At 35.3% G+C, this 26,561-nt stretch overlaps 1 protein-coding gene across 1 annotated transcript in view; it reads left to right on the forward strand.

Moving 5' to 3' along the window:
- LOC107537371 (protein tyrosine phosphatase receptor type Z1) overlaps nucleotides 1–26,561 on the forward strand; it is a gene marked incomplete at its 5' end in the record, with an annotated part of 112,485 nt that overhangs the window by 66,409 nt on the left and 19,515 nt on the right. Inside the window, 6 exons of the mRNA XM_016213376.2 lie at nucleotides 1,405–2,377; nucleotides 10,232–10,376; nucleotides 17,876–17,967; nucleotides 21,507–21,592; nucleotides 24,216–24,236; nucleotides 24,400–24,496. Of these exons, the coding sequence (XP_016068862.2) occupies nucleotides 1,405–2,377; nucleotides 10,232–10,376; nucleotides 17,876–17,967; nucleotides 21,507–21,592; nucleotides 24,216–24,236; nucleotides 24,400–24,496 (1,414 nt within the window). The remainder of the gene's footprint in view (nucleotides 1–1,404; nucleotides 2,378–10,231; nucleotides 10,377–17,875; nucleotides 17,968–21,506; nucleotides 21,593–24,215; nucleotides 24,237–24,399; nucleotides 24,497–26,561) is intronic.

Genomic DNA, 26,561 nt, shown 5'->3' on the forward strand with positions numbered 1-26,561 from the left:
CACAGTTGCCATATATGCCTTAGAAAATACTTAAAATCAATAAAATAAGTAAGCTCTGGATAGTTAAGTTTGTTTTATACAATGAAGCTTTTCATGTGCAAGAGACATGATCATGGGCACACATGGTTTAGGATTCAGAATATATCTACTGATATTGCTCAAGTTCTACTGATTAATTTATACTTACTTTTTTCTTCTTTTAAGGAACTTGGCCCTAAAAGATCTAGAAGATGACAATGATAAAAAACTAACAAATCATATCTCAAATGGACTAAAAATATAATATCTCGATGCCATTGGCAGTTTAGCTTTTTAAATATATAATTAGACATATTATAAAGTGAACAGTGTTTTTTTTAAAAAAAAAAAAAAAAAAGGCAAAACAAAACCAGAAAGTATGTGTCTTGGTTGACCTCTACCCAAATTGTTCCCGGGCCATTATAGTGACTAAGTGTTCATGAAAGACTGGGCCACCTGAATGATGTTTCTAAAGGAAACACAAAATTAAATAACTAGTACTAGAAATGAACTTTGACAAGTTGTCTTTAAAATATCTTCCTAAGTCTTAAGTGGAAAGTATTTATAACAAAATTGAAAAACAAAAACAAAAAATAAAAATCTCTTTCTCTTATGATGCTTAAAAATTGTGATTTATTCTGAATATATACAATGAAATATGCTGAAATATAGAACTACTTTAGTCTTTGAAATAAGTTGTTTCATTGACATTTCATATTACAAGAAGCTAATTGTTATTTAGTTTGTTGTCAGATGAACTGAACAGAAAAACATAAAAACAAGAAAATAAATACTAAGTTAAATAGCACTCCCAGTAAATAAACATAACTGCAATGTGTCTTCTTTACCAAGCTGTGGCATCTATTAATTTAATTACTTTGTTATATGGCATTAAAATAAAGGCAGCCATAAATGTGATGTTTTCATTAAGCTTAACTACTCTCTGTAGACTAGAGGGTAGATGATAAAAGTTATAGGATAGAGCAGTCAGTGATTCTCAACCTGGGTGCAGCAAGAATTTTTAAAACATGTGATACCTGACGATTTAGCTAAGGGCACTGACCTATTTTCCCTTAGATTGTCAAATAAAACAAAAAAAATGACAACAGCCAACACAATAGCTGTCCAGTGTGAATAAATCAAAATTATACCTATTTTTTGGCAGATTAGCAAAAAATATAACATTTTTTGGTGTTCTGCAGAACTGTAGTAATTAGTTTATGTGTGCAATAAGATGAAAAAGGCTTCTCTGGAATGGTGCTTTATGGGAAGTACCCGAAATCCCACAAATGAATGTTAACAGTATAATGCAGTATAAGATATTATTAAGATTTAGTTTTTCTCTTATTTCCTTATGTTCCATTAAATCCTGTTTGCTTTTCAAAGGAGGAAGAAGAGGGAAAAGAGACTATTGTGAATCCTGGTAGAGACAGTGCTACAAACCAAATAAGGAGAAAGGAACCCGAGATTTCTACCACAACAAACTACAATCACGCAGGGACTAAATTCAATGAGGCCAAGACTAACCGATCCCCAACAAGAGGAAGTGAATTCTCTGGAAAAGATGATATTCCCAACACATCTTTAGATTCCACTTCCCAACATGTCACTGAATTAGCCCCAGAAAAAAATGTTTCCTTGACTTCACAGACTATGACCAAACTGCCACCTCACACTCTGGAAGGCACTTCAGCTTCTAAAACTATTCTCAGGTTTCCACAGTTGAACTTGTCTGGGACTGTGGAATCTTTAGGTACAGTTTCTATAACAGAACCTCCAGAGGTATCTACTGATATCAGTGATGAAGAGAATTTATTGACCAATTTCAAGCTTGATACAGGAGTTGATGATTCTTCAGGCTCCAGTCCCACAACTACTGCTGTGCCGTTCATGTCTGAGAACATATCCCACGGGTATGTAGTTTCTTCAGAAAGCTCAGAGGCAATCACATATGATGTCCTTATACCAGAACCTACGAGAAAAGCTTCAGAAGATTCAGCCTCATCAGGTTCAGAAGAATCCCTAAAGGATCCTTCTGTTGATGGAAGTGTGTGGTTTCCCAGCACCACAGATGCAAGGACACAGCCCGATGTTGGATCAGGTGGAGAGGGCTTTCCCCACACTAATCACACCGAGATACATATTGACGAATCTGAGGGAACAACTGAGTCCTCTTCTCCAGGCCCACAGGTGTCACAGGGTCCTTCAGTCACAGATGTGGAAATGCCACTTTATTCTCCCTTTGCCTCCTTCCCAACTGAGGTAACACCTCATGCTTTTACTCCATCCTCTGGACAAGGTCATTCGGTCCCCACTGTCAACATGGTATATTCGCAGACAACTCAACCGGTATACAATGGTGAGACACCTCTTCAACCTTCCTCCAGTAGTGAAGTCCTTCCTCTAGTCACCCCTTTGTTGCTTGACAATCAGATCCTCAACACTCCCCCTGCCGCTTCAAGTAGTGATTGGGCCTTGCATGCTACGCCTGTATTTCCCAGTGTCGATGTGTCATTTGAATCCATCCTGTCTTCCTGTGATGGTGCACCTTTGCTTCCATTTTCCTCTGCTTCCTTCAGTAGTGAATTGTTTCGCCATCTGTGTACAGTTTCTCAAATCCTTCCACAAGTTACTTCTGCTGTGGAGACTACTGAGGTGTCCCTGCATGCTTCTCTGCCAGTGGCTGGGGGTGATTTGCTGGTAGAGCCCAGCCTTGCTCAATACTCTGATGTGGTGTCACATCAGACCACTGTTCACGCTGCTTCAGAGACCTTGGAATTTGGTGGTAGTGAAGCTGGTGTCCGTCATAAAACATTTATGTTTCCTCAAGTTGAGCCATCCAGCAGTGATGTCGTGATGCATGCACGTTCTTCAGGGCCTGAACCTTCTTATGCCTTATCTGATAAGGAGAGGTCCCAACACCTCTTCACTGTTTCTTACAGTTCTGCAATACCAGTGCATGATTCTGTCGATGTGTCTCCTCAAGGTTCCTTGTTTAGCAGCCCTAGCCAAATGCTGATGCCTCAGTCTTCATTAATATCCCCAACCATATCATTGCTGCAGCCTACTCATGGCCTCTCTGGTGATGGGGAGTGGTCTGGAGCCTCCTCTGATAGTGAATTTCTTTTACCTGACACAGATGGTCTGACAGCCCTTAACATTTCTTCACCTGTTTCTGTAGCTAAATTTACATATACAGCATCTGTGTTTGGTGATGGTAATAAGCCGCTCTCTCAGAGTGATGTAGTAGATGGAAATCAGACTGAACTGCACATTTCTCCTTTCAGTGATCTGGTTTCCCATTCTGAAAACACAGTCATGCCTGACCTGTACAGTAATGTCAATAAATTGAATGCATCTTTACAAGAACCCCCTGTTTCCATTTCTAACACAAAGGGAATACTTCCAGGCTCTCTTACTTATACTACCACTAAGGCTTTTGATCATGAGATTAGTCAACTTCCAGAAAATAACTTTTCAATTCAACCTACACATGCTGTATCTCAAGCATCCAGCGATACTTCTCTTAAGCCTGTGCTTAGTGCAAACTCAGAGCCAGCATCCCCTGACCCTGCTTCTAGTGAAATGTTATTTCCTTCAACTCAACTCTTATTTTATGAGGCCCCAGCTTCTTTTAACACTGAAGTTTTGCTGCAACCTTCCTTTCAGGCTTCTGAAGTTGACATATTGCTTAAAACTGCTCTTTCAGCTGTGCCTAGTGATCCAATATTGGTTGAAACCCCCAATGTTGATGACATTAGTCCTACAATATTACATCCCATGGCATCAAGTTCTGCTTCAAGTGAAAACATGCTACATTCTACATCTGTACCAGTTTCTGATGTATCATCTGCTTCTAATATGCCTACTGCTTCACTTCAAAGTTTAACCATTCCTTATGCAAAAAAGAAATATTTTGAACCAGTTTTGCTTAAAAGCGAAAGTTCCCAGCAAGGGGTGCCTTCATTTTTCAATAATGATAAATTCTTCCAAATTGCCACTTTGGACATTAACCATGCCTTTCCCCCAAAAGGAAGGCAGGCATTTGCTACTCCTGTTTTATCGATGGATGTACCTCCAAATACACTTATAAATAAGCTTGTATATTCTGGTGAAGTTTTCACTTCCACTAAGGTTCCCATTACTGAGGCTGTATTGGCTGGTTTTCCAACAGTTGTTTCTGATACAGATTTAACTGCTGACCATTCTGTTCCTTTAGGAAATATATATGTTTCCATTACAGCTGTTTCTCCAAACAGAGATGGTTCTGTTGCCACAACCAAGTTGCTACTTCCTTCTAAAACAACTTCTGAGCTGACTCACAGTGCCAGATCTGATGCTGAGTTAGTGGGTGGTGGTGATACTGATGATTATGATGATGATTATGATGACAGAGATAGAGATGGCTTAGCCATACATAAATGTATGTCATGCTCCTCCTATAGAGAATCCCAGGAAAAGGTAATGAATGATTCAGACCCCAACGAAAACAGTCTTGTGGATCAGAATAACCCAATCTTACACTCACTGTCTGAGAAGTCTGAAGAAGAAAATAAAGTTACAGTTGTGACCTCAGAAAGTCAGACTGATGTGGACAGAAGTCCTAATAAATCACCATCAATAAATGTGCTCCCCCAAAAGCACAATGATGGAAAACAGGCCAGTGACATTCAGACTGGTAATTCCCCGCTTCCTTTCATCCCAGAATCTAAAGCATGGGCAATTCTTACAGGTGATGAAGAGAGTGGATCAGGGCAGAGTACCCCAGATAGCCTCAATGATAATGAGACTTCCACAGATTTCAGTTTTCCAGATGTTAACGAAAGAGATGTTGATGGGGTCCTGGAAGCAGGTGACTCAGAAATAACTCCTGGATCCCCACAGTCCTCAACACCGTCTGTAACTAGCAGACAGTCAGAAGTGTTCAACATTTCAGAGGCAGGTTAGTTATGGATCAAAGGGATAGACTGAGGCATGGTGGTTTCCTTTCTCAAAAAATAGAAAAATCATGGAAACATGGAAATTTGGTAAAATGATGCATCAATTTTAAATCAAAGCATCAAATCAATTTATAGTTTTTAAAGTATGATTTTATTCATTATTTCAAATGGTTACTCAATGTGGGGTTTTTTTGTTTTTTATTATAGTATTGTTGGCATGCCATATTGTATTAGTTTCAGGTGTACAACATCGTGATTCAGCATTTATATATCTTACTATGTGATCACCCTGAAAAGTCTACTAACCATCTCTCACTGTGCAAAGTTATTATGCTATTATTGACTCTGTTCCCTGTGCTGTACACCACATTTCTGTGCCTTGTTTAACTGAAAGTTGTCCCTCTTATTCCCCTTCACCTTTTTGACACATCTTCCCATCCCCCTCCCTCTGGCAGCCATCAGTTTGTCCTCGAATCTGAGTCTGTTTCTGTTTCATTTGTTTTGGTCTTTAATTCTCTGCAAAAGAGAGAAAATTATTTTTATTGTCAATTTTTCATATTCTACATTATGCCTATTATATGTGGGAGCAACTTTATGTGCATCATATATTTTTAGCAGGCTGCTTTTTAAATGATAGGTTAAACTGTGCTATTTTGGGGTGGTTTTAATTTTTGTTTACTCATGTTCTAAAATAAGTTGTAAATGAATTCTATTGAATTATAAAATGAATTATAAATTCTAAGAGTAATATGATATAAGCCCCTCTCTGACCCACCCCAGGAAAAGGAATTACAGAATGTGTACCACATTAGCTTGGGACCTTTATAAAAAAGTTCTACTGCTATGTTTTGAGAGTGAATGAAAAGATTTTTTTTTTTAAACAAGGTTTTACTTTAAGTTGTCTTTGTGTGGTTATCTAATGTTACCTAAAGAGGGCAGTGTAAGTTAACAAAACAGAGTCTACTTTGTACCTGTTATATACCTTTCTAAGAAGTAAATGGGCATTGATATGCAGTGTTTGTATAGGTATTGTATGACAAGATGTAAAACACTGGAACATTTTCTGTAGAGATACATTTCTTTTATGAATGTATTTTATGCAAATTAGTTTATTGACCAGATGTTTCTTAGAGCAGATTACTTTCAACATATATAATATAGATGTTTGCTTCAAATTCCAGTGAGAAAAAAGGGAAGTTCAATACCATTAACCACATGAAATACTAGATAATTTTATCAAATTGATCATAAGAATTTTATAATTTGCTTTTATTAAATTTTAAGGCATTTAAAATATTAACAACAAAAATATTTAAATCTTAACAGTATATTAAGACAGGCTAAAGTAATATCTTACACTATCATTGCATAAAAGTGAATATTTATAATCCAGAACATAGACACCAATCTCATTAGGATATTTTCTCTTTCTTTATTTTTACCCCTTGAATTTTATGTTGTTCTTTCATACAGCAGCAATTGAAAATTTGTACATTTTGATAGAGAAGTTGTTCTAAGTATTCTGGCTTGATGCAATTTAACATTGCATTCCAGTTTAAAAACTTAAGCTCTATGTGAGAATAAATAATGAACCCATAGGTCACCATATTAACTAGTATTGCTATATATAGATAAATTGTTATATGGCTCCAATTAGTGTACATTTTTTAAAAATGTTTTATTAGATGTATTTTAAAGGAAAATATCAGGAATCCATCTATTTTTCTATCTTAATGGATAGTGACATCATTGAGATGTCCTTGCTAGATTATGCATTTATGGAAAGGCAATATATATAGGAAAATATCAAACCTAGAATTATTGACTAAAACTTAGCAATTTTTCTTTAATAAATCTTATTAGATTTATTTAATTATTAAGAGTATGTTTTCTCACTGATGAGGAAAAAACAATATGAATATAACATCCAACAGCATCAAGTAACTTAATTAATGAAGTAAATAAGGTAAAAAAAGATTAGAGAAATCATGGCTTGTTATTAAATCTACATCTATTAAAAAACCATACATAGTATGTCTTATCAAATAATTGAATATGCCTCTTTGTCAAATGCGTATAGACTAATTCTGAAACTTATAATTTGATTATGTATTTTTAAAGGTAAAATAACTTACAAAACATGTTCCTCAAAATAATATGGGTAAGCCAAATATTCGTGTCCACAATTTATGACTGTATAAACCAAGACCCAAAGATACTAGATTACTTTATCCAGGTCAGTTATGGAGTTAATACAAAACTGAGACTGTAAACTTAGGCTATTAGTGCCTATGTCTTAGGACTAGGCTTTTGAGATTGTAGACAAGAAAATATGTACATAGTGCTCAGTTTGTAATACCAGAATTATACTGTTTTATTCGGAAAACGGACTTTAAAATATTAATCTTAGTTCTTTATTTTCTAATTGTCTGTTAGTAGATTCTTGTCTTATCATTTAGGTAACTCATGTATGCAACTGAGCCATATCAAAATACATATTTAAGTCTCAACTAATGAATATAAAATCAATACAACTAGTCATAATATACAATGCAATCAGTTGATTGTGTGCATTTTCATATAGTATCCCATCTTGAATAAAATACCTAGGTTTTATAATATGTAATTACCATATTATTTGTCATTCTAACTCCTCAATTAAAGCATTTATTTTAAAATTAGACCTCCCAGAAAAGCTAAGAGAAAGTTTATATAAGACTATATGTATGCACATGTGCATAGATATTATGTGTATATAGTGTGTATGATATATATGATAATTCATTATGTATTTATGTGTTCTATATCTTATATAGCACATATATGTTTAGACATATCTCATATATGTATGCACATGCATCTGTATAAATGAGATATGTATGTATTTATATATGCTTAAATGCATATTGTTATGAATATTTGTACTCATTGAAGACCTGTGTAATTATATAAGCTCACTTTGTATGTAAATTAATGTACATCATTGGTTCTCAAACTTTAATGTGAATGAGAATCAACCTGGACACTTGTTAAAACACAGATTTCTGGGCCTTACCCACAGAGTATCATTTTAAAAAATATTAATTTTTAGAGAGAGAAAGAGAGGAAGAAAGAAAGAAACATTGACTTGTTCCACTTATTTATGCATTCATTGGTTGATTCTTGTACGTGCCCTGATTGGAGATTGAACCCACAACCTTGGTGCATCAGGACTACAGTCTAACCAACTGAGCTACCTGGCCAGGGCACCACAGAGTTTCAGTAAATTTGGAGTGGTTGTGGTGGGCCCGAAATTTGCATTTTTAACAAATTTCAGGTGATGCTAATGCCACTAAAGACTGCACTTCAAGAATAACAGATACTGATAATATTAACCACCCTTTGTAATTACTAGACCAGAGGCTTTGCTAAATGGTGATTTCATTTATTACCCACAGACTTTCCGTTTAGATTTTGATAGTTACATAGAATAAATGTGAAGGCAATTGTGTGTAAAATAAGGTGTTTTGTAAATTTCATAAAGATATTTTCAATGCATTCGTCATCAGATTGATTAGTTTTCTAATGAGCCTCACCATAATAGGTAACTGCCAGAGCACATGGTTAACAAAATAGAAAGCAAACTAACTTGGGCCTTTCTCACAAGGAAATTAACTACAGCTCAGGTGTCTGTTTACTTGCAATATTTCCACTTTTCAGTTTTATGATTTTTTGGCACATTTTTTAAAAATATATTTTTATTGATTTCAGAGAGAGAGGAAGGGAGAGGGAGAGATAGAAACATCAATGAAGAGAGTCACTGATTGGCCACCTCCTGCACTCCCCCTGCTGGGGATCAAACCCACAACCCAGGAATGTGCCCTGACCAGGAATCAAACCTCTATCTCCTGGATCATAGGTCTATGCTCAACCGCTGAGCCATGCTGGGCAGGCTTTAGGCACATTTTTGATTTCCACTTTTGTTTTAGCAAATGCATCCATAATTGTAAGAACAAATATTTGGAGGAATTTGGGTGTCGTTTGTATGCCTTTGATCTGTATGAGTAGATTAAATTATTGACCCTTTTTGCATCATCCAGTTACAGAAGGAAGCTATTATTTTAAATCTTAAGTTCTCTGCATTAGATATATTTTAATGCCATGCTTATGAATTTGTTATTCTCGAAATATTTAAATTTCAGTTGAGTCCCTTTGTCTCATATCACTAATGGTAAGGTACTTAGTAGTATAACAGCACCAAATATGCCATTTGTGTAGGAAGTAATGTGGACTCTCATGGAGAACTTAAGTGTAGTTCTTTCTAAACTTCCCCAGGTGGACAGGTAGTGGTGTCAGCATGTCATTGTGGTAGAACAGTTCTAATGTTCAGGCACCTTTTGTTTCCCACTGCACACACCTCGGAGTAGAGGGGAAGATGGTGACGGGCCACTGACACCCAGGGCTCTGAAACTCTTTTCAACAACTTGGAAGGATAGCTCAGTGGCACTGATTTTAAAAGTGCTAGAACAATAACACACCTGATTGATCACAGGAAATACTCATTTTTCATCTTTTAAAATGAACTCAAGGAGAGAATTTAGCCTTTTTCATAATTACATTTGCATATTTGAAAATAATTTCTTAGATCTACGTAGTCTTTCCATTCATGTGCAATAGTGTTTTTATTTTTGATAGAGAAAAACAGTTGATGAGAAGAATATTCAAAATAACATTTTAAAAGCATCCTACATTTAAATTTTAAATAGATGGCTTGTTATCTTTGTTAAGATTTATCTTAATGTAAGAAGGGTTATCCTAAGATTCTCTTTTAATGAAATTATTCTGTTCCTAATTATTTACCTAATTGCAGGATTAAAAATGATTCCTTTAAAATTAATTTGGAAAATCAAGATTTTATATGGTGGTTCAATAAGTAGCATTGTTTTCCTGATCATTTTATTTAAAAGCTGGGTAGTTTTCTTATTTTAATACTTCTATTTATTTCCCTTTTAACAATCTTTTAAAGACAGTCTTATGCTCACTTCTTGCCATGGCTCCCCTACCTGGGTGTCAGTTTCCGTTAGGATATTATAGCTCTTCAGCTCTGATAGCCTGCCTTCTTTTTAATTTTTCGTTTACTTTAATTGGCTTATAATCATAGACATTCTTTGCATCATAGAGTCAAAATTTTAAAGGTAAGCAACAGCAATGAAGATTGCAATTACTCAGTTGAAAAATGCTGTAACTTTTCTTTAAGTTTAAGTATCAACTCTCTCCATTTTCTCCAACTACAGAGGCCAGTAATAGTAGCCATGAGTCTCGTATTGGTCTAGCTGAGGGGTTGGAATCCGAGAAGAAGGCAGTTATACCCCTTGTGATCGTGTCAGCCCTGACTTTTATCTGTCTAGTGGTTCTTGTGGGTATTCTCATCTACTGGAGGTAAGTTGAGTGTTTGTTTTAGAAATGTATTTCATAAAGTTCAGATTTTTGCCTGTTTTTACCTGAAAGTTATTCAAAGCATATTCAAGCATATTCAAAACTCCTTTTACTTGAGAGCTACCATTAATTTAGTCAAGGTTGCTATGAATAAGATGAATGTTCGAATCCAGAGACATAATAAAAGATCTGATTATTCTTTATACTTCAATCAAACAATTAAAGATAAAATGGAGGACATTTGGCTTAAGTTAATATAATACAGTATTTTGACAGTTGTACTTTCATATTAACCTAATTAACATGCAAACCTTATCATAACATTTAACATAAATCTAAGTTGCTCAGCTTCAGTGCTCCCACTGTTATAATTTCAAAAGTTATTATTTAGAAAAACATAATTTTTGATATAATAAAAAATAGTTTTTTAATAGCAGGATTTTGTACAAGATGCATATCAACTGCATACTAAAAACAACAACAAAAATGATACCCATATACAAAAGTAAAAATCGATCAATTAAAATATGGATATAATTAGAAAATACAGCTAATGACTGTATTAAGATACATGGGATTTTAAATTTTATTATAATTTTCCTTGAGGGTGAAATTTAGCTTCACTCTCACCAATAACCTACTAAAATCTTTAAAAGACAAAAAATTGTACCCATTATAAGCTTCCCATCCTATAGCAAGAGGAACATGCAACAAATTAGTAAGTTTAACAGGGACACAATGTAAATCGGTACAACTATTATGACTGTATCTGTTGGAAAACAAGGACTTTATAATGATAAAAGGAATTATATGTGTAAACTAAGAAAGAGCATAGCTTAGTACTTTATAATTCTGTTTTAAAAGATAATTTTGTTAGAAGAACTATAATTAACTCCTTTTTGCTTAGCAACATTTTTATATAAGTTCATATCACCACACTTTATGTGTTATCCCAAAATATATTCTCATTTTATTCAAAAATATTTACTGTTGTGTATTGACTATTTTTCACGTAATTAAATTAACTACTATGGAAAAATATTTTAAAATGAATGAATGAATGATAGTCACTTCTGTCAGGAAATTTATGCTTGTTGAGGACAAATAACTCTCCAGGAAAAATATATAAAATATTATAAAAGTGCATGCATGGCAGCTGAAATCTGTAAAGCTATAAGTGGTCTAAAAGAGCTCAAGAACTAAAGCTAAAAGAGAGCAAGGGATCTTGGTAGGCCAGAAATGGCAGGGTACAGGCGAAATGTAGTGCTCTGGCTGGATAAAATTCAGAAGGTGGAGATAGAGGAGAAAGGTATTGCGGGCAGGAGGGAAGGCCAGGAGCAGGATGCGCCGAGTGTCTGAGACAGTGATGCCTGGAGCATGCCGTTGCATGTACATTGGTTGGCTAGGGTAGAATGTTTTCAAGGCCAACTGTATTTCATACCTGACTTCCTTTACAGAACAGAGTAGACTGCAGACTTTGGAGAACAGCTCATGCTTCTGTTATTGTACATGGGCTAGGCATCCATTTTGTCCATAACATGATGCAAACAAAGCTGCTTTCTTCAGTAAGTTCTATAGTTGCCAATAACTCTTTTTACAGAAGATCCCATACTCTGCAGAGTCCCAAGCACACAGTACAGAATTCATAAATATTTGCTCAACAAGAATCCATATTGTCTTTCCCCTCCACTGGGATTGTTTAGCCCACTTTCTTACCAACATTGATATCATGTTTATTTAAATGACCGATTTATATCTAATCTGATTTTCCCCCAAACCAATTTTTGAAGTTATTGGGAATTGGGGTTAAACAAATTTAAAATAAGATGGAAAACAGAACTAAATTCTTCTTTATAGTAAACAGTGCTAGAATAAAATTCCAATAAAGATGCCATATAGTTTATAGTTATAAGATTGAAATAATTATAATGAGCCTTCTAATCTGTAACTTAATATTTTAAGTTTATTTTCTATTTGAAATTTACTCTTATTCAATACGATTTGATATTTCATGGAAAATTAAATTTTGGGGTGTTTTTAAACTTCTATTAATAATGGGTTATTCCATCTGTATTATGCAGAAAAAAAAAAGATAAAATTACAAGATGGACAATATTAATTTGACCTTCACCAATAAGATCTTTCTCTTTTCCTCACAAATAACACGTTATGTACCTTGAATACAGAGTGCATTAGCACTTTGATGGTTTTATGTATACATTTTATATCTATCAAATGTTCTGATAAGATTTGTCACTCCTACTTACTGGTTTCAGAATTCAACATATCTTGTTCTACTCACATCCACTTGAAGTTAAATAACTTTGAAATGTAACCTTTTAGATCAGCACCATGGTAGGGGTATCATTTGCTAAATTACAAAATGCCAGTGCTAGTGCGTTCCTCTGGGTTCATGTCAATTACCCAAATTCCAGTGCGGGTTCACTTGTAAACAACATGATTCCACCAGCCAATTTGGAAACATTTTAGGCCTTCCTGGAAACTGCAGCCTGTGGAAAGGTTTAAAAATCATACCAGCAAAGAGTCATAATGGTAACATGGCCCTTACAAGTGTTTCCAAGTTTACATATTTAAACATTTTTCTAGCCTAATTTTTAATGAGAAAATATAATCTCAGAGTGTTATGATAAATCCTCTCTTTTGTCTAATTTACCTAACTCAAGGTGGTCCCCTATGTTTTATGCAACCCTTGAGAGGAAGCATGTTGTAGTAAGAAGACAGAACAAATTAGAGGTGATAAAATCTGTGTCCCTTTCCCAGTTCAACCTGACATTTGCTTTATGGCCTCGGGCAGGTCACTGACCCACCTAAGAATTAGTTTTCTCCTTTTACCATTTGTGGGGAAGGTTCACTAGATTATCATAAAAATTTCAGTGAGACCTTCTTTCCAGTTTCTGTCATGAGTACAGCATGATGAATATTGTTTCACATTTGTATAAGGATCTAAAAAATGGAATAACAATTACACATTTTTAGCTTTTAATTCTAAATACTGTGATGAAAAGGTGTAAATTAATTAGATTAACATTGATTGATAGGACCTAAGTCTACAAGTTTAAAACAGTCATCACTTTTTTCATCATGGCTGAGTGATAATTAGCAGGAGACATAGTTATCAACACTTAGCACATAGACGTGAAGACATTCATTGCTTATACAGAACAGATGGACTATAGATATTGAATCTTGTCATACGTTAAATAATATGCCTTGAAATTATCTTCCAGATGTTTTAAGATATAATTTACATGAGCCAAGTTGTATGTTTCAAAGATGCAAAATTATTTGAATAAAGAATGTGTTCAAAAAGTTTTCTTAAAAAGACAAAAGGTAAATTTTTAGAGCTTTTTTAGTAGTTAGAGCCCCCCCCAAAAAATACCAAAGATATATCCACCAAATATCAAAAGCACTATAGAAAAGAACTTTCCATAGACACATTGCTTTGGCTGTGGGAGTGGGTAGAAAGCATTTTGAATTCTCTCTTGATCTTAAGTTTGAGTTTGTGGGCCATTGAGGGGAGCTACCAACCCAGAATAGAGGCCTCCCAGCACCATGCTGCCTTTTAAGTAGAATGTCACTTCCTAGGTAAGACTGGACCTAGTAGCAATATACAAATGTCCTTCATCCAGAATTTATCCTGCACTATTTTGATTTTTCCCACTTTCAAAGTTTTTGGTATGATTTTCCTACTTACAATTTTCTTTTGCTGAAAAAAGTAGAGTTGGTCTTTACCTAGATACTACAGTGAACATTAGCAACATGTTAAACCTCAATACCAATGTGTTTTAATTTACCTTTTCTATTTTATGAGATACTGTCTTCTTCCCATTCTCTCAGACACATCCTCTATCTATTTATCCATCCATTTTTCCACCCATGCATTCATTTCTCTCTAGCTGTATATTCCACCTCTCTCTCCTAAATGCTCTGAGATTTTAAGTTATCCCATTTGAGGCTTGGGTAGATAAGAGTCAAGAATGCAGCTATAAGTAATTTATGATTGGTGGGGTTTACTTGCTCCTGGAATCCATCTAATCATTCAACATTTAACACCTGTTGTATTTCTTGCAGTGTATTAAGAGTTTAGTCCATATAAATCAAAAGACATGGCCCATCTTTAAAAAAAAAAAAAAAATAGGCACAAAACAAATGTATTGTGAAATAATTACCCTAACTATCAATTAATAAGAAAATTTAAAATAAAATAATGGGGAATAATGTCCAGTGAAGTGAAGGTCACCTTTGGATTAATTAAGCAAATTTTTCTAATCAAATAGAGATGATTATGAATAGAAGTTTGTGTTGGGTGCAGTGGAAACAGAAACTGGAGTGCTAGAGTCTGCTTAGGAGATAAGAGGCTGTTTCACAAGGAAGATACCATGGAGCTATCTTTAAGGAGGACAGTGTTTGCCTGGCATATGCGTGAGTGAGGCAATTGGTCAGAAGAATGGTGTTTAAAGCAGAGAGGAAAAATACTGAGTTAGTACGGAACAAGGCATGTTCAATAACAAGTCATAGATATGACTTAGTATTATTAGAATAAAAATGTCAAAAAGAGTGAGGGCCATAGGTAAGTAGGGTATACATATTGTAAGATCTTGGGTACCATAATCTAAAAATCTGTAACATACAGAACTAGAGCCATTGTGTCAAAATAATAAGGATACTGAGTTTTGGTTTGATACAAGAAATATTTTAACAGTAAAAGGCATAATGTTGGAATAGGAAGGCCTCCTTTTTGGTACCATTTGAAGGTACTTATAAAGGAATGAACTTTGAAATAGTATAAGCAAAAAATATCTAGCAACTAAAGATGACTAATAAAGAAGTAAGCTCCTTGTCACTGAAGGTATTCAAACTGGACCTTCTTTATATGTCAAAGATGTTGTGGAAGAGATTCTTGTATCAGCTGTGATATTGTGCTGTCTCTTCATGCATATTATAGCTTTAAAATTCATTGAAAAATGAGTAGAAACTCTTTTACCTGCTTGTGTAACCATATTTTAGAGGAATAAAAGAGATTTTAGCCTATGATCTTAAAAGCAAGTATCAAACCCAGCATTACCATATCAGTGTATCAGAATGTGCTACATCTGTGGTTGCAAAGATAAACCAAACCTTCCCTGTAGTTTCTGCTCCAGTATGCTTTCAATTCTGTACAAGTGTGGACTTTCAATAGGATGGTTTATTGATTGATTTACTGATTGATTGATTGATTGATTGATTGATTGATTTGAGAAACGTCGATTCATTGTTCCACTTTTTTATACATTCATTGGTTGCTCCTTGTATGTGCCCTGAGCAGGGATTGAACGGGCAACCTTGGTGTGCTGGGACAATGCTCTAAATGACTGAGCTACCTGGTTAGGGCTAGGATGATTTCCTTATCATTCCTCATTAGTCTGCTATATCTCTTCACTTTCCAAGATGTGAACCTAGCTCAGGATCCCTTTGACACTTAATTCTACATCCACTCATCTTCCTCCTGCACCACCTGTTCTCTTTTAAAGACATCCTTGTGTTCTCTCCATTATCTATGTTCTCACAGGTTTCATTATCAAACACATAGCATCTCAGCAGAGGGCTAGGTTTTGCTCTGCACATCGTTGCTTCTGATTTTTTTTTCTTGTGACATGAGGTTATAAATAAACTTTATAATGTTATACAACTCATACTGATAGCTGAGAGTTCATTGAACAAATATCTGCGGGCACCTACAACATGCCAGATACCGTTCTTAGCACTGAGGACTTAACACTGTACTGATTAAGACAGCGGGACTTACATTCTGATGAGGGAGGGCCAGCTAAAAACATATAAGACAAATGAACAGATACATAAATAAGGTATCTCATACAGTGTTAAGTGTCACAAAGCAAACAAAGGGCCAAGAATAGTCTTGGTGGGCTAGACTGGTATTTTTAGCTAGTATGGTCAGAGAAGGACTCTCAGAGGAAGTGGCTTTTATGCCAATGCAAAACTAATGGGAAGGAGAAGGTGGCCAGAGGGAACATTAAGAGCCAAGGCCTTGAGATGGTACTAACAGGGCCTCCTTGAGGGAGAAAGAGAGGAGCCATGAGGACTACAGCCCAGTTGGTGAGGGAAGGAGTTGTAGGAGATGAGACTATTGAAATAGGCAGGGGACCGAATCACAAAGGGTCTTATAGTCTATTTTTTAATTTTAGCCTGAGGTTATTTTTTCCATTGCTTTACAGAGAAGGTAGAAGGGAGAGAGAGAAAAAAACATTGATGTGAGAGAGAGAACATCAATTGGTTGCCTCCTACCCCAGGCCTAGGATCAAGCCTGCAACAGAGGTACGTGCTTTTGGCAGGAATCGAACCCAGGACCCGTCAGTCCATGGGCCGATGCTCCAACCATTGAGCCAAACTGGCTAGGGCAGTTCTTATAGTCTTTGCTGAAATAACTGAATACCATTCTAATTCCAATGGGAAGCCACTGAAGAATGTATGCAGAGAACTGATTACTGAAAACATATCACGATTTAGGTGTGTCATATAAGAACAAATGCTATGTTGAAGTTCATTAGGATAAATATCTTGTAGCTTGAAGCTTTTCAATGAAAAATGAGATTGGCATTTTTACTCAAACAGATATTTCTACTTAAACTTAACCACTCATGAATAAGACTTTAAGTAAATTAAGTGACCCACATCAAAGAGTGTTGTTAGCAGTTTTAATTATCTCATTTTTAAAATTAAGAATGTTTTGCATTCATTTACAGCAGCCATTGGTTCTTTGCTCTGTTCAGTAGTTTGCAGTGTGCTCTTACCAGATGTTACTCTTATTATCTGAATGAAAATGGAATCAGGTAACATTGCAGGTCATAGTTGTCATTGATTCCAAATATATTTATTCTCAAAACCCTCATCAACAAGGCTAGCATCTGTTGGGAAGAAAATCACCCCTGTTTTCTGTTATATGCTCATTATCTCCTCACTTTGTTCTGTCAGTAGTGAATTATCATACAGTATAAGGCTGACTTCTTTTTTCATCAAAATCTTGCCACTGTGGAATTTTGTTTCTACATCATCATAACTTGCTGCCTTTTGCTAGAAGCTGAATATGCTTAGAAGGAAGGGCCTGGTCACTGAAAATAGCTTTGGACATACTTTCTTTTCCACTGTGGTCTTGTCCAAGATGACAGGACGCTGGTGGAAGAGTGACTGGGGTATGGAGGTGTCCTACCTCAGCAAAGCACTACCTGGCACCAACTACAACTTCAAATTCCATCCCTGCTTTCAGCATGTCTGATATCTGCTTGCTCTTCTGTATCTGGTACATAAAGCTGAGATAAATTCGGAGGCCATAAATTGCTGTAATACCTTGTGTTTTATAAATAGATGTTGACTTCCCCTTATGTTTTGCTTCTGAAGATTTCTGTCATAACTTTCAAGCAACTCAGAAGTTGTCTTATTATCTGAGGCAGCTGATAGTTTTAATTGCTTTCTTTCTTTTCCAGAAAATGCTTCCAGACTGCACATTTTTATTTGGAGGACAGTACTTCCCCTCGAGTAATATCCACACCTCCAACACCTGTCTTTCCAATTTCAGGTAATAGCTTAACGTATAACCATGAGCAGCTGGTAGATGTTGAATGAGATGAGAAATGTTGAAGGGTTTGTCCTTATTGTATTTTGCAAGTGACTATAATATTCTTTAGTAAATATTTGTGCTGCCCAAAATATGTATTACACCATGTATCAGGCACCCAGGTGTATAACTTGTTCTCAGAAATTTTGAACATTCTTAACCATACACGATGTAAAAAAATAATTTATAGTTGTTCAGATGTAATATGTTAAAGAACATAAACATTTATAACAATAACATATTAGTTAAGAATGATGCAGAATTTTGGTCATCTCCATTTCTTTAATGGAAACCTAAACAACAAAACGGACTAAATCAGTGCAGTAGGGTTGATAGGACAAGATAAGAAAAATGAGGATAACCTTTAGTTCTTTCTGATCATCTGTGTTTATGTGAGAAAAGGTTTTAACTATATTAGAAAAAAAATCAATTATTTTTTATCAGAACTTACTTGGTTAACAATATGCAAGAATTAGCCAGTGTCATATTTTTTTAATAGTTTTTTTAATCCTCACTGCAAGGTATTTTTTCCATTGCTTTTCAGAAAAATTAGAAGGGAGAGAGGGATGGGGGGGGAGAGAAAGAGAGAAACATCAATGTGAGAGAGACACATCAATTGGCCCACAGGCGCCCTGATCGGGGCTGGGGATCGAGCCTGCAATCGAGGTACGTGCCCTAGGCCGGAATTGAACCCGAGACCCTTCAGTCCACAGGCCGATGCTCTAACCACTGAGCAAAAACCATCCAAGGCTAGCCAGTGTTGTTTTGTGTGTTTTTTTAATTTATCTTTATTGTTGAAAGTATTATAGATGTCTCCTTTTGTTCCCCCATTGATCCCTCCACCCTACATCTGCCCCACCCCCAGGCCTTCCCTATATCATTGTCTGTGTCCATGGGTTATGCATTTATGCATATATGTTCCTTGATTAATCTCTTCTTACCCACTCCCCCACCCCTGCCTTCCCTCTGAGATCCCTCAGGCTGTTCCATGCTTCTATGTCTCTGGATCAATTTTGTTCATCAGTTTATTTTGCTCATTAGATTCCACATATGAGTGAGATCATGTGATACTTATTTTTCTCTGACTGGGTTACTTCACATAGCATAATAATCTCCAGGTTCATCCATGCTGTCCCAAAGGGTATGAGATCCTTCTTCTTTACAGCTGCATGGTATTCCATGGTGTAAATGTCCCACAACTTTTTTTAATCCACTCATCTACTGATGGGCACTTGGGCTGTTTCCAGATTTTAGCTATTGTAAATAACACTACTATGAACATTGGGGTGCATAAGTTCTTTCTAATAGTGTTTTGAGTTTCTTAGGATATATTCCTAGAAGTGGGATCACTGGGTCAAATGGCAGTTCCATTTTTAACTTTTTGAGGAACCTCCATACTGTTTTCCACAGTGGCTGCACCAGTCTGCACTCCCACCAGGGCTCCCCTTTCTCCACACCCTCGCCAGTGTCATTGTGATTAAGATGCCCACTGACCCTAGAGTTCACACTATGACTACATTCACAGACACTTATTTCATTAGCATTGTATAACATTTCAGAATAAAAGAGATAACAAAAAATGAATTGTCTAGAAATGTGTTGCCTGTGGAAGGAGCAGGGATAAAGGGTGAGACAAGAACATAGTCTCCAAACCAGGGAAAAGAAACGGAAAACTTCATCCATGTGGCCATTTTATAGAAATCTCCTTTAAAATTCCTGGTGCTATATATGTTATTGCTAAAGACCCAAGTCCTACCTGATATTATCTTCTGAAATCTCATGATTTAAAAAATAGAAGAAAAAAAAAGAAACATTTTCTTCATCATTTTCAACAGGTATAGGACTCAGGAATGTTTGGCTCTTCTTCCTCTTTCATTAGCTCTGCATCTTTAGTTGACTACTGTCTTATTTCAATTTTACTAATTTATATTAAACTTCTGTGTGTTTATTTTAGTACAGCACAATTTCTCATTAACATATATGGAATTTTGAGACTGTCAGTTGAGGTGTCTATTGCATTTTGATCTCCTTCACTTTCAAGCATGCCTCTTCTACATGGCCTGTCAGCATTGGTATGCAAAGTAACCTTAATATTATGTAAAGTCCAGCATAGGTTATTATTAATAATATGTAAAATAATCCAAATCAGGACTTTGTTCAGCAAATCCAAAATCACTGTTCTACTTCTCAGAACAGTCATCAAGGGCATCTCCTCTTTTTTCCCTGTTCAGCTCTCAAAAATGCCCTCCTGGTCACCCAAATGTGCGCATTTTCATGTAAAATCAGAAAATAAATATATGTTGGTCTCACTTGCAGATCAACTGATAAAAGAAATTACCAAAATAGCATAATTGTAAATAAAAAGTAGTCAATTTGCTTGTGCAGAGAGGTTACATGTACAGGATAACAGCAATGGATTTGAAGGACCTTTAGTAGAAGAACCAACAATTTTGACCTGACAAATTATTTCTGTTTTCTTATCTACCTATAAAAAGCTACTTCTAGGCAAGATCCTTCTGTAGGTACGAAGGTGGAATTACACCTTTGTGTAGTGTTTTTTAAGCTTAACTGGCTAATCGATTTTAGTATTCAGGTATACTCATCTAAGAGAGAGAACAGATGGATTCTAATTTTTTTTTAATCAACAAATTCTTGGTAACTGAAGCTTAAAAATATTAAATGGCCTAGATGCTGAACATCTGTTGATGTAAATAACTGTTTCTAGTGAAATGTGTTTGATGTTTCCTTGTCAGAGAAATCACTTGTGAATTGCATACTGTGAAGCAGTAATAAGTTTAATCTAAGAAAGTCTTTCCAGGAATAAAAATAGAGACAGTTGAAATAATTTGGTCTCCTCACAATTAATTAACAGATCCACTGACATTGTTTACATAGCATATTTTCCAGTTAAAATTCTTGAAATACTAAAGATTAAAAGTCCCAAAGATTTTTGACATCATTTTTATTCAATAGTCTGCATATAAAACTTCTGTATTACATATAAAGTAAAGGAAAAATGTTTTCAACTGTAAAACTCTATTTAACTGTAAGACATTGAGCTATACAATTTTATAAAGCCAAATTGCACTATATGCCATGTCCATAGTAAAATTGAAAGTATATTATTTCTGCATTTTTCCCTAGAATTTACATGCAACTCATTTAAAGCAAATTACCCATAAAGAGATGGAGTTCACTGATAAGAACTGAGGCTTTGGTAGTATTTATAACTTAACATTGAAAATTAACTCTTTTTTCTTTAGAGTATGAAAGGAAAAGAGATTCTTAATCAAATCAGAATTCTAAAATGCAGATTATGATTGATAGTAAACATAGAGAAAATTGGTAATTGTTGCTAAATGTTTCATTGGGATTATAAGAATAATTGAATTTTGAAGTTGTTATAGAAGAAGCCACCTAATAAATCTTTATAAATAAGAGGCACATTCATATAAGTTGAATTATCCTTTCCAACCTCTTTTTCTTTTTAATTCACTTAGATGATGTTGGAGCAATTCCAATAAAGCATTTTCCAAAGCATGTTGCGGACTTACATGCAAGTAGCGGCTTTACTGAAGAATTTGAGGTATGATTTTACTATGTCTATTTTAAGTAATATGGAAAATAGCAAATTTAAAAGATTCGGCAGTAGACTGTTTTTTGACCTAATGGAGTTGAAACCATTTTCACTTCTAGTTAGACTATTAGTTCCATAATCACTTATGTGTTTAGGAGATGTGTTATGGTAATAATATAATTTTAAAAATTGGTTTTCCATTTTAAAAAGACATGTCGTACTAGTAGAAAAATTGAAAACATAGTTAATACTGGTCTATAAAATACAGAACTCAAGCATTCTTTTTAAAAATAATCTGCATTAGTAACACTGATTCCTTTTAATTTTCTAAATTATATAAATTACACTAAACTATTAAATTTCATACTTCTCAGTTAAAATATATGCAAACTTTTTTTTTTTAAGTATGTCTTTATTGATTTCAGAGAGAGGAAAGGAGAAAGAGAGAGACAGATAGAAACATCAATGATGAGAGAGTCATTGATTGGCTGCCTCCTGCACTCCCCCAACTGGGGATTGAGCCTGCAACCCAGGCATGTGCCCTGACCCGGAATCCAACCCCAATCACGTGGATCCTAGGTCGACGCTCAACTGCTGAGCCACGCCCGGCCAAGCCATGCAAGCTCTTAATGATAAATATTACAGCAGTGCAAATGCAGAATCATTTATTATACAGGTATAATAAATATTATACAAAGTAACATCCCATCTTCTTCTCAAGAAAATATACATTTCTAAAAAAGCATTTAAATTTTACAATCAATGAAAATTTTTCTGGTAACATCCCTTAAAATACTCTTAGGTAGACAAGGGAGAGAAATTTGCTATGAATTTAGCATGGCCCACTGAACTCTTAGTTTAACAGATTTTTCAAAATAGGGTCTTTTATTATACTAGGTGATTCTGTATTCAGCCTTCACCTCAACTCTGGAAGTTGTTTGTTTTATTTATATTCTTGATGAAATCAGCTTCCATAGAAGTGAATTAACAACTAATAAATAGCAGGGCTAGGATTCAAACCTAGGTCTGTGATTTTAAGGCCCATGTCCTTTCCATTCCAGCAGGCTAGGGATCTTCAGCTCCCCTTCCCACCCCTCCCCCTTAGGAAGATCGCCTTGCTTTTCTGTCTTCCCCTGACTGCCCAAGTGCTCATGGCCCTCCCTCTTTGAAGCACTTTGAGCTCTGATCCTGACCAGAGGTTGTTCCACTATTTCCATTGTACCCAGCAACTGCTTCCCAGGAGTCATGTTAACCAAGGTACATTTAGGGAAGGAAGATGTCATCGATTAGAAAGCGTTAAGAAATCAAAAGAAATAGAAATGAAATGTGATATAGTTTCACTAAATTAAAAATAACCAATTCACTTAATCTTAAAAGAAACCTAAGTCATAGCTACATTGAATGAGACAGCAGCGTGAGATAATGACTAAGCAAAGTGGAATAATATAAAGAATTACATATTTAAAACATCAAATTAATGTTTCTGATCTTCATGGAGGTTACTGGGTGGTACAATGTTAGCTCATAGAAACCATCAGGCTCACATCAAACAAAATTGTAACTGAAAGAGGGCAAATGTGTCAAAGATAGGTCTAATTTTCCAAATGTTAAAAACCATAAGGAAAAATAAACAATTCATAATATAATTGCTGATAGCATATGTGCAAGAGCAGATTTACACCTTTCACAACTATAAAATCATTTTGAATATTATTATGCTGTTTGTAATAATGAAATTAATAAAGGAACCTCAGAATGTGTTTTTAATTCCATAGCTTTTAACTCAGCCTGATTTAAGAAAACTTTTAATTAACTTAATGATTAGCTTAGTAACTAATAATGCTACACCTTTCATATATTAAATTATTTTTAAATCTAGAATCAGAATGAGTTGCTGCAAAAGAGTACTTAAAAGCTTATTTGGAGAGAGGCTGGGCCGTTTGCTGATGAATCAAATTCATATTTGGGTTCTACGCTTTCTCAAAAATATTATAAGGCTTTCATGTTATTATTTTAATATTAACTAATTGTGAATTTCAAACTAATATACTTAGAAAACATCTCTGAAAAGGATTTATACTGATTAAATATGTAGAAATAGTAGCTAAATTTTTGTTTCAAATGACCTAGAATATATTATAAAAAGTTTTCAGAGATTTTTAATATTTTTCAGCCCTAAATCTGTTACAGATCACCTAATAGGAAGCAGTTTATTTTTTTAAATTACTCAAAATAAAAATATGTATCACTAATTCACAGTTTCAGATAGTGCTACAGTGTTCAAATAACATTATATTTGGATATTAGCAAATCTGACTAATATGACAAAATGTGTCATCAAATATATGGTTTTTCTCATCTGCATTTTAAAAAATTCATCATATTATTATACCACTGTCCTTTTTAAAAACGTTAATTTTCCCTTTTATATAATTTAAAGTTCCAGATTGTTAGAAATTTTGATTTGCATGTAACTGCTTGAAACATTCTGTTTTGTTAGTATTTGACAAATGTATTTATTGCATGATCATAGTTTTCCATTGTAAACCTAATATGAACACTTTTTTTTCTCATTTGTCGTGTGCTGTGGAATTTGATTTCTTTACTTTTTTGGCATTCATTCCCTCATTAGACACTGAAAGAGTTTTACCAGGTAAGGCATTATTTCACTGCATTTTCTTTTAGCCAAGAAATAGTTGTAACATGTTAAAAAATTTTTGGATAGACTATTTTGTTTGTTTTGTCATCATTATATTTTAAGGCACTTTGTCTGAGAGGATGTGTGTGAAAATGTTACACGTACAATTTCTTTACAGGAAGTGCAGAGCTGTACTGTTGATTTAGGTATCACAGCAGACAGCTCCAATCACCCAGATAACAAGCACAAGAACCGGTACATAAATATCGTTGCCTGTGAGTATGTCCTTCACTCAGCTCTGACTTTGTTATCATTGTCATTGCTATGCCTTTAAACAGTGTCCTCAAGTCTTCTCAGAGCAGACCGCATGGTAGCTGTTGCAGGAACTTTGTGTCAGGGAATGACTTGTGTTAGATAATACACACATTATATCACTCCAGTTTAAATACATTCCACCATTAATGACACCTGTTTCTTTTATTTTTTATTTTTTAAATTTATCTTTATTGTTGAAAGTACTACAGATGTCCCCTCTTTTTCCCCCATTGACTTCCCCCTGCCCTCGCCCCCTCCCTAGGCCTCCACCACACTATTGTCTGTGTCAAAGGGATAGGCATATATGCATTTAAGTTCTTTGGCTAATCTCTTCCCACCCCACCCCGTTCCCTGTTCCGTTTAACAAAACAAACTTAAATTTTAATCCAGTCCTTTCTTCAGGTCCCATGGACTGCAAATCTGTTCTTATGGTTTCTGTCATTATTTATATTCCATGGTCCTATTTGCATTTGAGATCTGCTTACTATTATTTGGATTTGTTAACCAAATGACATTTTCTTTAGACTTTATTTCTCCTTCCACTCTTTCCTCCCTCTCTTGCCGTTATTCCTGGAGTCTTATGAAGGGTTAGTTGGATTCCTTCTTTCCCTTTATTTTCTGAGCTGTGTTTCTCTTTTTCTTCTCAATGAGCAGCTATCTAGCTCTTTTCCTTAATGCAAGTTTACCCATTTTCTCATATGAAATTACCATCTTTATTCTGTCTTTTTTTAATTGAAGTATAATTGACATATACAACGTTATATTAGTTTCAGGTATACAACATAATGATCCAACATTTGTATATATGAGCTCTTGTTTATATCTCTTCCCTCTATTTTCTTTTATATTCCCTCCCCTCCATCTCTTGCAGTCCATCTTCATTCTCCCTTCCTGAAGCTCTACCTGCATCCTTTCTTGTATACTCTGTGTGCTTCCCTAGACTCCTATGAATACATTATTACCAGCCTGACTATTTAAATTCTGGTTCCATTCGAGTTTGTGGAGGCCAATGAAGCTGCACTCTCCTCCCTTTTGTTATCTCAGTTTTCTAAATAGTTCGCATAAATGTTGCCTGCCTTTCCACAGGGCTTACACCATTTTTATTTTTTTAGTAGAAGGTTCAGCTTCATGTTTGTCTTCCTCAACTGAAGCAACTACTCTTGCTGCACATAAAAACTCAACTGCTTCTTGGAGAGGGCGAAACTGTTGTTAAACTATTCCCCTACAAACTAAATAGAGAATACCCACCAGGTAACCAAGAAAAGGGTGGAGATTGACATTTGTTGGACACCTATGTGCTTAGCACTGTAAAGACATTATTTCATTTAATCCCTGAAACAACCTGGCAAGATAGCTAATAACAGTCCTATTTTAGAGATGAAGAAAAACAAACTCATAAAATTTACCCAATAACATCCATCAAAATATATTAGAACAAAAATACAAAAATAGGTGAGCCTGGCCTCACAGCCCTAGTTCCATTTCCATACATTGTTTCTCCATATATCTGGCACCTGTGCGAGCACCTGTTGTCACAGGAGCATTAATATCGCTGAATATCTCTTTAACTTGTCGTGGTTCAATCTGTACTCACTTCTTCAGCCTTGAAAAGAACAAATAGTCTCCCCCGTGAAACTACCGAGTTTTCTTCCTGTAACACTCTCCTTTCTTGTTCTGTAGTTCCCCCTAATAAATATAGATTCTCTGTAGAACTGGTTTAATCCCAAACTCCTCATTTCAACATATCCTGATTACCACAGTACACTGTGTGAGTTAGCGTAGCTTTCATCTCCCTTCACTGACAGGGCAGGATCCATGTCTGTTTTTGGGCAACCTTTCTCCTGTCTCCCTTTGCAGTAGTTTCTCTTTGAACTTCTTCCCTCGGTAGAGCTGTTTGCTGTAACCATTCACAGAAACCTGGGTCCCTTCCTCTTTTCTCCCACCACCAGCCTCATCTTCAGAGCTATATACTGCCATCCTTCCTCAGCTTCCTGAGACCCCCATCACTCTCCTCTCCCTTCGGTG

Source organism: Miniopterus natalensis, chromosome 10 (assembly GCF_054644295.1).
Source record: "Miniopterus natalensis isolate mMinNat1 chromosome 10, mMinNat1.hap1, whole genome shotgun sequence".
NCBI classification, from domain to species: Eukaryota; Metazoa; Chordata; class Mammalia; order Chiroptera; family Miniopteridae; genus Miniopterus; species Miniopterus natalensis.